The sequence below is a fragment of the Vulpes lagopus genome, chromosome 8, assembly GCF_018345385.1.
Source record: "Vulpes lagopus strain Blue_001 chromosome 8, ASM1834538v1, whole genome shotgun sequence".
In the NCBI taxonomy this organism is placed as follows: domain Eukaryota; kingdom Metazoa; phylum Chordata; class Mammalia; order Carnivora; family Canidae; genus Vulpes; species Vulpes lagopus.
Genome location: NC_054831.1, coordinates 128,974,615 through 128,990,282, shown reverse-complemented (window position 1 = coordinate 128,990,282; position 15,668 = coordinate 128,974,615). Strand labels below are relative to the sequence as shown.

General features: G+C 57.8%; 1 protein-coding gene across 3 annotated transcripts in view; it reads left to right on the top strand.

The window, feature by feature from the left end:
* The window catches only part of PAX7 (paired box 7), a 97,216-nt gene that overhangs the window by 55,618 nt on the left and 25,930 nt on the right, over nucleotides 1-15,668 (top strand). For all 3 annotated transcript variants that reach the window (XM_041767340.1, XM_041767341.1, XM_041767339.1), the window contains exons 6-7: nucleotides 2,928-3,093; nucleotides 4,447-4,649. In XM_041767340.1, the coding sequence (XP_041623274.1) occupies nucleotides 2,928-3,093; nucleotides 4,447-4,649 (369 nt within the window). The remainder of the gene's footprint in view (nucleotides 1-2,927; nucleotides 3,094-4,446; nucleotides 4,650-15,668) is intronic.

Genomic DNA, 15,668 nt, shown 5'->3' with positions numbered 1-15,668 from the left:
GGCGTTAAGTCATTTGAGATCTGGGACCGCAGGAGGGGGAAGCCGTTATCAGGCAACAAAGAAATAAACGCATGGAGGGGATGACGGGATTTGCTCATCTCAGCTAGGAGTTAGAGGCAGGATTCAAGCCCAGGCTGTCCGGCTCCAGCGTCCCCGCTCTTAGCCAGGGGAGGAGGGAGGTGCCTGCTGGGATGGGATGGAGACTTCCCTGGGCAAGCAGGACAAGAAAGGAGGAAGAGGCAAGAGAATTGACAGCACAGAGGGCATGTCCTGTCCTCCAGGAAGTCCTCCCGGATTCTGATAGGTGAAGTGGAAGCCCGTCCTCGGACCTCCTCCTGGAACCTGTATGTCCCCTGAGCTTACCGCACGGGGAAGCGGCCATCCCTGGCCTTGCCGGCTGTGTGCCCAAGCAGGGGGCAGCTTGCGGGCTACGACTATTCTGTTCAGCTCTCTTATCCTTAGCATCTGGCTTGGCACCGAGCAGAGTCACGGCAGAGGCGTGAGATGAGAAGACGGGACATAAGGAAGGAGGGAAGGAGAAGGAAAAGACGAGGAAGGATGGCAGGGGAGGACCCTTTCACCTGCCTTTAGTATTCTTGATTCGAGGGAAGGGTGACCCACGCATAAAGAACAGCGAGGCGCAGGGTGCCGCGTGGGAGCGGGGGTCCCACACCCACTTCAAGATCGTTGCTGTATACGCCTATTACCCGTAGCGTTATTTACTTTTTTTTTTAAGATTTTATTTATTTATTCATGAGAGACACAAAGAGAGAGAGAGAGAGAGAGAGGCAGAGACACAGAGGGAGAAGCAGGCTCCCTGCGGGGAGCCCGATGCGGGACTCGATCCCGGGACCCCGGGATCACGACCTGAGCTAAAGGCAGACGCTCAACCACTGAGCCACCCAGGCGTCCCGGCGTTATTTACTTTTAAAATAAAATCAGTATGTTTTACCATAAGTCACGTAAGGAAGGCAGCTGGGAACACGCACACCCGCCGGGGAAGACCGAAGTCGGGCGGGAGAACACCCCCACAGGACTCCTCTCTGTGCTAGAAGGGAGCGTAGCAGGTGTTAGCCAGCACCCAAGCCCCGACCTTGTCCTCCACACGCCCAGAGGCCTGGGGACAGGTAAAGTGGGTCAGGGCTCTTTCGTGTCTGCGTCGCTGCCCCCCGGGATGTCCCTCCCGCGTGGGCTGGGAAACACTGAACGGAAACACGCATGAGCCCCCCACCCCCTCACTGTCCCCGAGGAGCAGCGAGCGAGGAAACACTGCACTGCCCACTCCTCGCCAGTTCAGAAGACCCTCGGTCTGATGGGGGCATCCACCCCACCAGGACCCCCCGGGGGAGGCCCTCAGTGCCCCGGGGAGTGCGGAGAAGCCGAGACCTTCATTTCTATCCAGAGCCAGTTTCACTCCCGACTGGCCTCATCTCCTTTCTCTGCGCGTCCTGAACGCATCTGAGCCAGCTGCTGTGGTCATCTGGCTCGGAGAGCTAAACATAGCTTCCCTCCTGCAGAAGGATCTGGAAAACAAAAGGGGCACATGAGCACCCCCCACCACCACCCAGCTGAGACTGGCCTCCCCGGGTCTGCAGGCATGGGCTACAGGTTGGGAGGGGGGCTGTCCGGGGATCCCGCACCAAGAGAGGTCGAGGTCTTCACCCCACTGCGGTGGGGGGCTCCCAGCTGAGCCGGGTAGCACCAGCTCTGGGGAAGACCCACCAGGGCCATCTCTGCATTCCCTTGTTCATTGGTTCATTCATTCATTCATTCATTCATTCATTCATTCATTCATTCAACAAGCATTCTGTGAGCACCTAGGGAGCCATAAGCAGAAAGCAAGGAACACATGGCCCCCACCCAAGGGGCCTGGAGCCTGAGGGGGAGACAGAAGCATCGCCAAGAAACAAATGCATAGATTAATTGCATGTGTGTGGAGGCTCATGGGGAAGCCGGAGGCCCCCGGAGAGGAGGCCCCACCTGCCTGAACTTGCCTTAGATGCAGTGATTAGGGAATCAGAGAGGAGGAGGCGTTGCAGCTGAGCCCGCTGGTTGAGGAATCGGCTGCGGGAAGAGTGTGTGGGTTGGAAGGAACAGCATGTGCAAAGCCCAGAGGTAGGAAAGGGCCCCCCGGAAGCAGCCCCAGGGTCCCACACTCATGGTCCTTTTCTGGCCCAGAACTCATCGCAAATCCAGACAAGCTGGTTTTAGAAACTCGGACTGATTTAAGATTGAACCTCAGCTTCATCACAGCGAGCTGCGCAGCCTTGGGCAAATTATTTGACCTCTGGGAGCCTCCGTTTCCCCTTCTGTAAAATGGGAAGAGGAGGGCAGGTCTCATGGGTCTCCCTATGGACAGACGTGGGGCACTAGCACAGGGCCTGGAGCAGAGGAAGCCTCGAACGTGTTAGGTTCTTTCTCCACGGATGCTTTATCAATGCCTGTTGTGTCCGTGTGAGGTGGGTTTTCTGATCAAGGCCCCGGCGGGTGAGCGAGGCAGGCCTCTGGCTCCACGGTGAACTGGTGAACTAGCCGGCACATCTGAGTCTGGCGGGTAGGTCTCGCTCACGTGGGTTCCAGACACGGGGCTTCCTGGAGGAGGTGAGGGCAGGTGTGTGTTAGAACAAGGACGCCCGTGGGGGCAGGAGCAGCGGCCGTGGAGAGGACGCCGCACCGAGAGGCACCCGGACTCACCCTGCCTCCTGGGCAAGTCGGCCCCTGTCTCCGCGTCTCCGTTTGCTCGTCCGTAAAATGGGGACAACAATAATAACCCCCCGATGGGGCGGTGGAGAGGACAGGATGCGATCACGCCCGTGGACGTGCCCTGCCCGCTGGTCGGAGGGTGAGGGATGGCTCGGGGACCGTCCTCGCCGTGCCTCAGCTCCCCGCCCGGGCCCGGCTGAGCCTCTCCACTCTCCCACCCCCAGGTCTGGTTCAGCAACCGCCGCGCCCGTTGGCGTAAGCAGGCAGGAGCCAACCAGCTGGCGGCCTTCAACCACCTCCTGCCCGGGGGCTTCCCGCCCACCGGCATGCCCACGCTGCCCCCCTACCAGCTGCCGGACTCCACCTACCCCACCACCACCATCTCCCAAGGTGAGTACGCAGGCGTGTCCTGGCGCCTCGCCCCGCCCTGTCTCCCCCACCCCAATTCCTCCACCAAGAAGGAATCATAAGAGCTATTTTTAAAGGTTTTATTTATTAATATGAGAGAGAGAGAGAGAGAGCACGGGGCGGGGGGCTACAGGGAGGGCCAGACTCCCCTGATGAGCGCCGAACCCTATGTAGGGTTTGAAGTGGGGCTTAACTCGGGACTCGATCCTAGGACCCGGAGATCGTGACCTGAGCTGAAGTCAGACCTCAACCAACTGAGCCAACCCAGGTGTCCCAGGGCTATTTTTTTTTTTAAATGACCCTTCGTCTCTTTGCATATGGATGGACCATTAAGACAAAAAAAAAAATGAGGTCCTGCCCTTGAATTTCTTGCTTCTGTCAAGGGAGCCGAGGAGCCTGAGGATGCACAGCAGCCCTTTGGATGGGGCTTCTCAAGCTGTAAAGTCACATGCAGAAGTGACATTCGAGGCTTCCCCCCTCCCTCGCTGGACCTTCCCTCCATCCTGCCCTCCCTCCCTCTGTCTTCCTCCCCACCCCTGGCACACATTAGCAGTCCCACTACTTAACATCTGACTCATGAAGTCCCCCTCCACCTGCTGTCTCCATAAGGGCTGGCAGGCTGGAGTTCTGGAAGCCGAGGAGAGAGCCAGGCGACCCTCCCTAGGATTTTTCCCCCTCCCTATGATTTCTGATGAAAAATAGAGGATGATTGTCCCATGGCCTAAAAGGCTGCGAGGAGGAACCCTCACAGAGCAGAACAGCGGCCCCCCAGCTGGAAACAGAAGAGCAGCTCAGACCCTGGCCCCACCACTCACTGGCCTTGTCACCTTGCACCAGTGCCCCGACCCCACCAAGCCTCGGTTTCTTCGTCTGTAAAAGGGGACTCGTATTCTTGCTTCAGACCCTTATACTTGTAAAGGCCCCTGGCAAATGGTTGGTGGCCACAAAACGCTGGGCACAGGGACAGGCCTGGGTAGATTAACAGAATCCCCAGCAAGGTCTGACTTCGAGTCCAGGTGACGTTTATCGAGCACCTACTATGTGCCAGACGCAGAGCAACATGACTGGTGCCCAGTTGCCTCGAGCTTTTGTGGAACGTCGTTAGCCGTCGGTCAAGACTCGGCTGGTCCCTAGTGCCTGTCCTGCCCAGAAGCCAGCTTGTCCCGACCTGAGCAGTGGGAGTAGCTGGTCCCCCCCCCTCCCTCCACTGGATGGAAACTGGGAGGAGGAGGCTCGTGGCTCGTTCTCCAAGCAGGTGGCTCTTTCCCTGCCCCTTGACGCCCACCATCTGGGCTGGGGCCACCCGCTCAGGCCCTCTCCCGCGTCTCTCCGCAGACGGGGGCAGCACGGTGCACCGGCCCCAGCCCCTCCCGCCGTCCACCATGCACCAGGGGGGGCTGGCGGCGGCCGCCGCAGCCGCGGACACCAGCTCGGCCTACGGAGCCCGCCACAGCTTCTCCAGCTACTCGGACAGCTTCATGAACCCGGCGGCGTCCTCCAACCACATGAACCCCGTCAGCAACGGCCTGTCCCCCCAGGTAGGTGGCCTCACCAGACTGGTGTCCGGCAAGGCACGGGCTCTCGGGTACCTTGAGAGAGTTACAGTGGGAAGGGGCGTGCTCCTTCCACCTTCGCTGGTCAGTATCTGGGGTCCTACGCCCTGGGTTTATCTTCAGCGGGCTGCGGGCCTGGGTGACCCAGCAGGCAGGGTTTGTTCTGGAAACACATACTGCATTATAGACGTGCCCCCTCAGAGCTTCTGAACCTGGCCCCCCACCCACCTCGGGGCTGTTCGGGCCGGGAGAGCCAGGCATTTTCAGACAGCGCGTTGGGGGAGGCCTTGTTCCCTTTCCCACGGGATGCGGACTGTGGTTCGGGCTTTGTTCTAGAACCGGGAGTCCTTCCTGCCTGGGTTCCATCCTGGGCTCTGTCTCTTGCCTTTCCCCCGGGAGTGACCTCTGAGGACCGCATCCCGCCGGCGGAGGGAAACACAGCTGAGGTTCCAGGCTGGGAACTCTGCTCCCCGTGGGTCTTGGAGCTCCTTGACTCCTGCACCATTGGTTGCTGGTGGGGTCCCTCGCCGCCTGCCCCTGCTGTTAGAAGTCATGAGTACCCCCCCCCCCACTTAGATCAACTCAGAAAGACGGTGCCGAGGCCACTGGTGGGGACTGGTGGGCTTGGGGAGCAGGGCTCGGTGATCCTCGTGACTTTGAGGGTTCCTTTCTGTGGCTTCAGCAGACTCTAAATATCCAGGGAGGAAATCCAAAGCTGGTTTCACCCTGCCTCCCACCTTCTGAGGGAACACGCATGGTGCAAGCTCCTCGGAACAGCTGTAGCTCGGCAGGAAACGTGGAGGCTTGCGGGGTGGGGTGGGGGGTTCAAATCCCAGCTCCACTGCACAGGGCGTTGGGAAGTTAGCATCTCTGAGCCTCTGTTTATCCATCGCCGAACTAAAGAGCCATGAAACCAGGTGTTGCTAACCTCCTAGGAAGGGTGTTCTCTGAATTCAGCACGCTGACGGGCCGAAGCCTTAGCACCGAGCCAGCATGAAATAGGGGCCAAACAGACATCGGTCCTCTTGCCAACCACCCCCCCTCCATTGCCAGGATGATACAATTCATATGAAAAACCTGTTACTTGAAGGAAAAAGAGGGTTAAAGGGAAGGTCAGCTACAGCACCGCCCCCCCCCCCCCCCCCCGCTGGCCCATATCCATTTAGCTTCCTGTTTTTGTCAATAAAGCTTTATTGACACACAGCCATGCCCATTTATTTACATATTTATGGCAGCTCTGGGGGGTACAACACCAGAGCGGAGGGATTTCTAAACAGACCTCATGGCCCATGAGGCAAATAATATTTGCTGTCTGGCCCTGACAGAAAAAAAAAAATCACCAAACTCTGTTCTAAAACCTTCCCAGGAATGTCAGTTCTCTGCGTGGTTTGGGTTCATCGCTGTTCACCTCTGTTAGGGAGCGTGGTTGAGAGCCAACTGCATGTTAGTGTCGTCATTTATTTATGGGGAAGATCCCTTTTCGTCTGTCTGCCTCGATTTTTCCCATCCGTGAAACGGGGATGACACCAGCTTCTATCTCATGGGGCTGTTGAGGATGGTACGAGCAGACGAGCATAAAGCACTTAGGCCAGGTCCGGGGCAGAGCTGAGGGCCAGGGAACAGGAGCTGCTGGGCGCAGAGCTCCTAACGGCAATGCTCCAAGTCCTCTCAGGCCCCGTGTTATGGGGCAGGGGTGACGCAGCCTGCGGAGCAGAATGTTGACCCGCTGGAACCTAGTTGGCCTCTTTGGGGTTCAAAGCCGCGGCTTCCATGTCGTTGGTACTGAGGACAAACTGGCTGAGCCAACCTTCCAGAGTCCGGAGACAGGACAGGAACTCAGAGCTGGCTGGGTGCCCACGACCGTGGCCGTGAGGATGTGGTCCAGGCCTGGCCTCACGGTACGAAACAGGTTGGAGGAGCATCACTTGGAAATCTGAAGCGGGATGCCGAGATCGGGTGGGCCCGCCTTCTCGCTTCATGGATGGGGGCCCGGGACACATGGGCCGAACCAGAGCCGAGAGTGCCGGCACCTGGCTCGCTGACTACGGTTCCTCGCAGCCCACTGACTCAGCGTGGGCTGAGCTGAGGTTCCTCCCCCACAGAGGGGCAGTTTTGTCACAGGGCAGAGGAGAGGCAAGCAAATAAGGGGCCCCGGCTTCTGGAGCGTGGCTCAGCGATGGGATAAAGAGTGAGGATGCCCCATGCACTGTTTGGGCCCAGAACAAGCCTCAGGGAGGGAGGGCGGAGGAAAGAACCCAGTCCTTGCTGTGAGCGGCCAGTAGCCCGACCTTCTCCCTGCCGGAGCTGGACCCTCACCTCTCCTCCCTGAGGCCCTGGGGAGGCTTCCTCCCCACGCTCCAGGCAGGGAGGTTATGAGGACATGATGGATTGGGCCAACTCCGGAGACTTGCCCAGAGGTTCCCACCAAAGGTGCGAAGACAGATGGAGGGTCTGACAGGGGCAGAGGGGACCAGGAGGTGAACAGCTGCTGGCAGGGAGAGGGGGCTGCGCGCAGGGTGGACCGGAGGGCAGGCTGGGTGTGCTTCTGTCCATGTGAACTGCCGGGGTTAAGCTTCTGACGCTTCCCCGAGGAAGGAGGCAGCAAGGGGGCGTTTCTGGGTCTGTACAGAAGTTCCTGCTGCTTGTGAGTCCCGGGATGCTCTGTCCTCCCTCAGAGCAGCCCCACTGCACCTCTTCGGCACGTCTCTGGGCTCGGGAGGGGTGGGGAGTGGCCTCCTCCACCAGGACAGATCCTCTTCCTAGGGCCTGTCCCCCCGACAGCAGGGAGGTTCTCCAGAGCCCACCTGGGCAAGAGGGATGGGGTGGGCTCTGTCTGGGATGGGGCTTCCACCTGGCCTGTGGGGCTGGCACGTATCCCCTCACCCGGGACTGCTGGTCCCCACCCCTGCCACCCTTGGCCTTGGCCTTGGCCCTTGTTCTTACAAAAGCCCAGGAGGATTCTCTTGGGGGGTGAAGTTGGGGCTCTGCTGAGCACCCGCTCATCACACTGGCCAGTTTGCTGCTGCCTGGAGAAGTGCCCCTTCCCAGGGCCTGACCCGGGTCCTGGTCTCAGACGCAGCCTGGGAAGTGGGAGCTGTCAAGCCTCAGAGACTCCACGGAGAGAATGCCCAGCAGAATCCCACGGAAAAGCCATTTATTCAGCTCTGCCCTGGACCCTGGCTCTGGCATACCAGTTATGTATGGAGTGCCTGCTGTGTGCCAGGCACTGGGCCAGGCACAGTGAACGCAAGGGATGAAGCCCCTGCCCTCGCGGAGCTGGCGTGGAGCAGGACAGACAGGCAATACACGAAAAACCAGCAAGTTCGTGCGACGTGTCTAATACCACTTTGACAAGGACAGCTAGACTTTCGAGCCCCCGTGACTCGGACCCTGTTCTGAGGGTTTCCTGTACACTCACTACTTGGGCAGCAAAAGCCAGGATTCGGCTCCCCCCTTGCTAGAGCCTGAGATCGTAACTGGCACTGCCTTCCTGCCTCAGGATCGTGCACGCTCCCCCTCTTTTTGGGAGGCTGGCTGGCAGCGAGAAGAAATCCTCTCCCCTCCGGCTTGGCGGAGGAGGAAGCTCATTCAACCCATGTGTTGGATGAGAAGACCGAGGCCAGGACCTCAGGCTAGTGGGCAACGGGCAGAGTTGAGTCCCATGCGCAGAGGCCTTCCGAGAGGTTCAGACACCGAGGAGGCTTGGTTTCCTCGTAGCCCAGCCCTGCAACCACCCGCAAAGCCCGCGATCAGGGACTAGGCTCTCAGCACACGGACGTCCCCAGCTTTGTGCACAGGGTCCTCCTGAAGAGCTGCAAGGAAACCAGTGCAGTTGACCCTTGGACAACGCGGGGATGAGGGGTGTCGACCACCCCCCACTGTTGAAAATCCATTTATAATTTTTGACTCCGGCCCCCCACCCCTGCAAAAAAAACTTCACAAATAACCTGCTGTTGCCCTAAAGCCTTACTGAGGAGACACACAGTGCACTGACACCTATTTTGTAGGTTCTTTTTTTTTTTTTTTTAAGATTTATTTATTTATTCATGAGAGACACAGAGAGGCAGAGACAGGCAGAGGGAGAAGCAGGCTCCATGCAGGGAGCCCGATGCGGGACTTGATCCCAGGACTCCAGGATCACGCCCTGGGCCGGAGGCAGACGCTCAACCCCTGAGCCACCCAGGCGTCCCTAGTTTATAGGCTCTGTTCCTTTTATCCTGTCTTCTTACACGGAAGCAAACTAGAGAAAATGTTACCAAGAGAAGCAAAAGGAAGAGAAAATACATTTCCCACGCCGTCCTGTATTTGTTCATTAGAGCGCCCGGCACCCGGTGGGCCCTCCCTCCCTAGCTATGTGTCATGTGAGAGCCAGGATCCAGGGCAGAGTATATTAAATGGATCCATGCAGTTCAAACCCAAGTTGTTCGAGGGTCGGTTACTGCCCGTGAGATGTTGGGAACCAGGATCCGCAGACCCCCTAGGCTGAGGTCCTTGGAAACCACTTCTAGAAGACAGCTCAGGACAGCTTAGGGCAACAGGAAGCTTCTGTGGCCCGAATGGCAGTGAGTAACGTGATGCTGGCACACCGGTAGGGTAGTGGGCTACAGAGGGGACACCTATGCACAGGTCCCTTGGGATGCCTGCCCTTAGGCATTGCCCAGTCTGATGGGGGAGACAGCTCCTGCCCTGAGGGACCCCTGGTCCGAGAGAGGAAGGACTCCGTGCCCTCCCATCCTCGGGAGCTCACAGTCAGAAGCGGAAAAAACTGTCCTTAGATGCCCTGGGGTGACCATAGCAGCCAGTGCTGTGCTGGAGAGCTCCCAGTTTGAGGGGAGACAGGCTCAGAAAGTCACTCACAACTGCTCACCCTCCAAAGTCTCAGCAAAGACCCAGGAGAGGAGGGTGGTTGTGTTGTTTCGGGCAGGGTGCCCTGTGCCGGGGGCTTCTTTAGGGTCCTCATGGGTATGGGGGGGCAGGGTGGGTAGCCCTTGGCCTGAGCTTCCTTCTTCCCCCAGGCCTTTTAGAGGCAAATTCTCTCAGAGTTGGAAGTGGAAACTGAGGCCCAGATGGGTGGCGGGGGGCGAGGGGAGGGAATACGGCCCTAAATCATAGTCGGGTTAGCGGCAGGGCCGGGACCAGGCCCCAGAGCCCCAAACCCCCAGCCAAGGGCCCCTGCCACTGCCTCTCAGAAAGGGGGTGTTTCTTTCTCGCCACCTCCACTCCTGTCGCTCCTTTGTAATGTCCCACATTCATCGCCTCCCGTGCTCCTGTCTGGGGCTTACCCGGAAGGAACCTGTAAGAGGGATCGTGACGATTTCCCCCCACGCTGAACTAATGAAGGGTCCTCCCTAAGTGTGGGGCGACTCACATGGCCGCGAACACAGTGAAACAAGCCTCTTTGTCCTTTTGGGCTCCTTGATGCTTTTCCTCCTTTCCCTCTTCTGCCCACACTACAGTGACAGTTAATGTGGAATAGATGCTTCTGGCAGGCGGGCCTGGGCGGAGCTACGTGCTGTAGCCACTTTCACTCCCGGAGGCTTGGTCATATATTGTGACCTTCACTTTACAGATGAGGAGACCAACTTGTCCAGGCTCATCCATCCATCCATCCATCCATCCATGTGCCTACCCTGTGCCAGGCTCGGTGGTAGGTTCTGGAAAGTGGCAGAGCCAGGATTAGAAGGGTCTGCCTCCAGAGCCCGCTGTGCTCGCTGCTCCATCATATCTGCCCCCTGCCCCCTTCCGTGGGGCCTGTGCTCTGGCTGGTGACGCTCAGGTCTGCAGCCACGGGGCATAGGCAGGGTCAGGATCCGAATCATCACATGCTCAGCTTTCCCTTCTTCCTAAACCGGGCAGGAGTAAAGCTCGAGGCTTTATTTCCATTTCTTTACAAGCGGGGTGTCCCGATGGCTTCGCCACAGCAGATTGCCCCCCTGGCATCCTTGGAGGGCCCCGGGGGAGCCAAGCCAGCAAGGGGAGACCCTCCACCAGCTGAATACCTACAGGGCGCCGCATCCCATGGGAGCACGTGGGCTCTACGAAGTCCCTCAAGCTCCGCAGACCCCCTCCGCCTGGGGATGCGGGCTCAGAGAGGGTCAGTAACCTGCTGCGGGCCACGGAGAGGCTGAGCGGCAGAGGCAGGACTCTAACACGGCCCCGCGCTGACCCTCAGCGGGATGCGTCCGCTGGCTCTGGGGACCCGAGCTGTGCCCCTCATGCGGTGGGCCCTGGAAGCTGCCTGTGTTTCTCTCCCCTCTCACTTCCTCTTGTGTTTTTTTTTTTTCTCTTTATTGGCGACACTGCGTTTATAATAAGCATTTAAAATGAGTCTTGCTGGACCAGGGACGAGGAAGGAGGAGGGAGTGGGAGATTTGTAGGCAGGAAGACGGGGAGGGGGATGGTGGGGTGTTAAATAGCCCAGAATTTTTAAAAAACTGATGCAAATCACTGGTAGGAGAGAAAATTATGTGCAATTACGTCCCGATATTGGAAGGTTTTGCCTAGCCCAGGCAACAAGATCTCATTAACAAGCAGAAAATAAGATTGAAATGGTGTGTAAAAGAGCTGAAAAATGAATTTGAATGCTGCGTTTGTCCACAATTACCCCCTCCTTCACACGTATTTTATTGCAATTTTTTTATTATTCTTAATCTCTCCATTCCTCAAAGCAGATTGGGGACATCCTGGCATTACCGGGGCATCGGGAGGAGGTGTGGAGGATTTCCTGCTCCCCTGAAAGGAGACCCTTCTCTCGCACATTTTCCAAGGTTGGGTTTTGGAGGGATCAGAATTCATTTCTCCGGCTTAGTGGGTTGTAGGAACACGGGGCTTTAACCCCAGCCCCCAGCCGAGTGAGCAAGACTCTGCGCCCCGCCCAGCCCTTCCTTCTCCTCCCTTCTGGGCGCCGCTTCTGCCTCGGGCTTCCTTCCCCGTCCTTCTCAGCATCCCTTCCAGGCTTGCTCTCTCCCCGGGGGTCTCTCCTGCAGCCCCCCACCCCCAAGCAGGAGGAAAGCGGGGAGGGCAAGAGAAACTACACGGCGGGCCCATTGCCAACAAGCAGCTCCAGGGTGGAGCTCTGGTTCTCCCGTTTCCTGAGTTGCTGTGTGGCTCTGGGGCAGCTTGCTTAACCTCTCTGGGCCTCATCTTTGTCATCTGAAAAACGGGAGTGATAGTCCCTACGTCTCAGGGGGTGCTGTGAGGACAAAGGGAGAATTTGACTAAAGTGCCTGGTCCATAGTAGATGCTTAATAAACGCTTATCCTTACCCCATCCCCCCAACCCCACATCTGGGCCCTGGCCTCCAACTCTACCTGACTCCCTTCCCGTCTCTTCCATCGCTTTCCTCCTCCCTCTCCTACTCTCCCTTCCATTCATTGGAAAATGTCTGAGCTAGTTTCTAGTCCAGGACAGTGCAGTATGTCCCCCTGACCCCGGTCCTGGGAAGAAAGGATGCTGGGTGCAGGGAGCCCCCTTTTCTGCAGAAAAGACAGGAAAGGCTGTCTCCGCTCTCCCCTTCCTCGGGCCCCCGGGGAAGATGAGCAAGGGTGGAAGGAGTGACTGGCTCAGATTGGACGGACGTGGCTCTGAGCCCGAGTGGTTTTCCCCAGGATCAGGGAAGAGCTGACTCACCCCACCCACCCACATATCCACTTCTCACCATGAACGATGGTGACGGCGTGGGGTCAGGGCTCAGGGGTGAGAAGGGCCAGAGTCTTTGGCCACATTCTCTTGGCCTGGAAGCCAAATGCCATTTGGCAGCATCTGGCCTCCCCAACTGGTTTTCACCATACCCGGTTTCTCCCAGAGACCCCTGTGCCACAAGCCTCTCCTCGGAGCCCCGATCGGGGTGCCGGGCGGGGGCGATGGGTACTGTCCACTCGGCTCATCAGGCGACCTCACACTCCAAGTGCCCTTTCCCCTTGACTCCCAGCCAGTCCGGCCCTGGAACAAGGATGAGCCACAAAGCTCAGAGAACCGGCTGTGGGGCCCTGGGCATCACTGAGCCCTGCCAGCCCCCGGAGGGACAGACCCTGCCAAGATCCTGCTCTCACATCCAGCTCTGCCTTTGTCCACAGTTAACCTACCTCAGTGGGAAAAGCTGAGTTATTTCCCCCCTGGCAGCTCCTCGCCAAACAAAACCACCTGCTCACGTCAATCAGAGGCTCAGCTCCAGTCCACAGGGAGAGGCCTGGACAGAGCCTCATCTCCTGTGAAAACAGACCCCTGTTTATTTCTCTGCCTTTCGCGCCCCTTTTTCCTGGGTGGAAGGGATGGGGGCAGGGGAGGCGAGCTGGGATCAGGAACTTTCCAGACTGTGGTTGAGGGAGGCAGGTCATCCCTATGTGCAGGAACTGGGAATAAGCAATAAACTGCCCCCCCCCCAGGGTGACTGTAGGGTCTTTTTTTTTTTTTTAAATCATCGAGGGCGATGTAGGAGGGTAACCCTAGCCCTTTCTCCTTCCTTAGAGGACCAGGTGGGATTCTGGAAAGATAGCATCTTAGGTCCATGTCTCTGAGTCTGGACACGAGATGTGCGTCGGGGGCCGCTCTCAGAGCTGCTGTTGGCCTCTTTTTTGCCCACCATGGGAACATGCACAGCAACCTGGGCTTTACACCTTGAGAAGGTATGGGTGCAAGCCTCCCACGGGCAGAGTGAGGCCTGGCACTACCAAGGGGGGAAGGGGAGCCTGGATGCTCCCATGGACCGACCTGATGGCAGGGACCACGCTCTTCAGTAGGGCCCCAGGCGAGGCAGCAGTGTCCAGTGCCTGGTGATTCATTTTGGTGTCAGAACTCAGCGTCCGGCACGTAGTAGGCCTCCAGCCTCCACTGGTGAGCCCCCAGCCGCGTGCACCCTGATTACACGCAGCTGCGCTTTCTTTCCAAAAGGCTTTTGAGGCAGCTGATCCTTTCGGTTGGTACTTGGATGTCATTACCTACGACTCCCTTCAAGTTTGTTTCCCTAGCTCCTGTGATTAACGCAGCATACAGGGAGGCTCAAAAAAGACTTGTCCACGGCTGTCTCTCTCTAACCAAGTCCATTTCAGGGGAGACAGTACCCCTCGGGGAAGGGGTAGGAGCTGGTGCTGACCGGACAGCAGCAAATCATGCCGCGAGTCCTAACCCAGTGTCTGATGCAGATGCAGCGTGTGCAAGGGGAAGGATCATACAGCCCCGGGTTCAGATACCAGGTTCTCTACTTGCTTGCTGTGTGACCACAGGCAAGTTACACGAGCTCTCTGAGCCTCGGTTTCCTCAGCTAGAAGATGGGGCGGGTACTACTTACCTTGCAGAGAGGGATCAGAACTCATTTCTCCGGCTTAGTGGGTTGTAGGAACACGGGGCCGTGTGTATGCGCAATAATGAGACCTTGCTCGTGGGAAACACCTAGCCCCAAGCCGGGCATATAGTAAGAGCTTAGTAAGTGACAGCTTTCTCCTCTCTGCTCCTCCCTGCCCTCCTTAGAAACTGAATGAGAGATGTCCATCCTCTGCGTTGGCCATTTCCTTTCTGGGACTGGAGGTCTGGCTTAGCCAATTGGGAATTCAGGAGATCCGAGCTCCCTGCGGGCTCTGCTTCTCACCCACTGTGTGACCTTGGTAGATGCCTCCCCTCTGGGCCTCAGTATCCCTATCTGTGCCATGAAAGACACGGACCACTTGTTAGTAAGGAACCGTCCTGCTCAGAGCCTGTGATTTCTGTGGATTCTTTGTACGGGCATGTGAGTCCCAGCCTCCAGATCTGAGGGCAGGGGCTGGCCCTCCTCTGTGTCCTGCACCTCCTCCTCATCCTCGTGGGGCCCCAGCCTGGGCCTTCTGGGCTTCCCAGCAGGCCAGGGCTTTAGCCTCCCAGAGCAGCCTGGTTCGGTGGGAAAGAATGCAGATAGCGGATTTGTCCTTCTTTCTGATTAGCACGGGGGCTTGGAATGAGATAGTCCCGGCAGAGAGAGGGGAAGAAAATGAGGGAGATTAGCAATTAATACAGCGGGCAGACGTGCCGAGCAGCTCAGGCCAGTCCCTGGGGTCCCCGGCGGGAGGGAGGCCGCCGGTATGGCCAGCGACTGGACCTGGGAGGCCGGATAGCACCCCAACCAGGACAGGCAGGGTGACTTTGAGGGTCCCCAGAGAGTCACGCTCTCCCCTGCCCCTGGGACGTCTTGCCCGCTGCTCTCTCTGCCAGGACTCCTTCTCCAGCACCTCGTCTTCTCAAAACCACTCCTGCTTAAGACTTGGCCACCTTCCGGGATGCCTTTGCTCACGCATGGTGGGTTAGTTGTGCTTTCTCTGTGCATTTATCACGTTTGATCGGTGTATTAGAAGTGCTTGTGTTACTAGACAAATACTACATAAAATATAATTGCTCTCCTTTTCGGAGCACTTAACCACAGGCCAGATGCCATGCTAAGCCCGTCATGTGAACCAGCTCATTTAATCTTTGCACCGTCTCCTTTGGAAGGGGAGGGCTTCACAAATGGGGGGGACAGAGGGACCAAGCAGTTTAAGTCATTTGCCTGAGATAAATCACTAACATGTGGCAGGCCCCGGACTTGAACCCGGCCTGCCTGGCCCCAGAGACCATGCTCTCACCCAGCCCGTGGCATGAAAAGTGGCCTGTTTTCCCCTTGCTGGTGAGATTTTGAGGGCCCTCAATGTGACTCTTTGATCTCAGCTAATCCCAGTGCCCTATGAGGCCAGAGAGCGGGGGTGTCAGGACGTGGGCTCTGGGGTCCCTGCACCTGGTCCCAATCTCTAGCACCGTCAATTCCTATCTGTGTGATTCCAAAGAGGTTCTGCTCTGCCTCAGCTTCCCCCGCCGTCAAGTGGAGCTAGCAAGGGCTCCCATCTCACAGAGTGGTCTGAGGAATGAGCGCGTTGAGATACGTAAAGCATGTTGGCATCTGGCACACTTCGGGGTAGCTATTTGCAGATGGGAGCTCCAAGGCCACGTGGTGAGTTGAGGCAGGGCCAGGCCTCAGATCTCCTGTTGCAGAATTAATGATCCCTC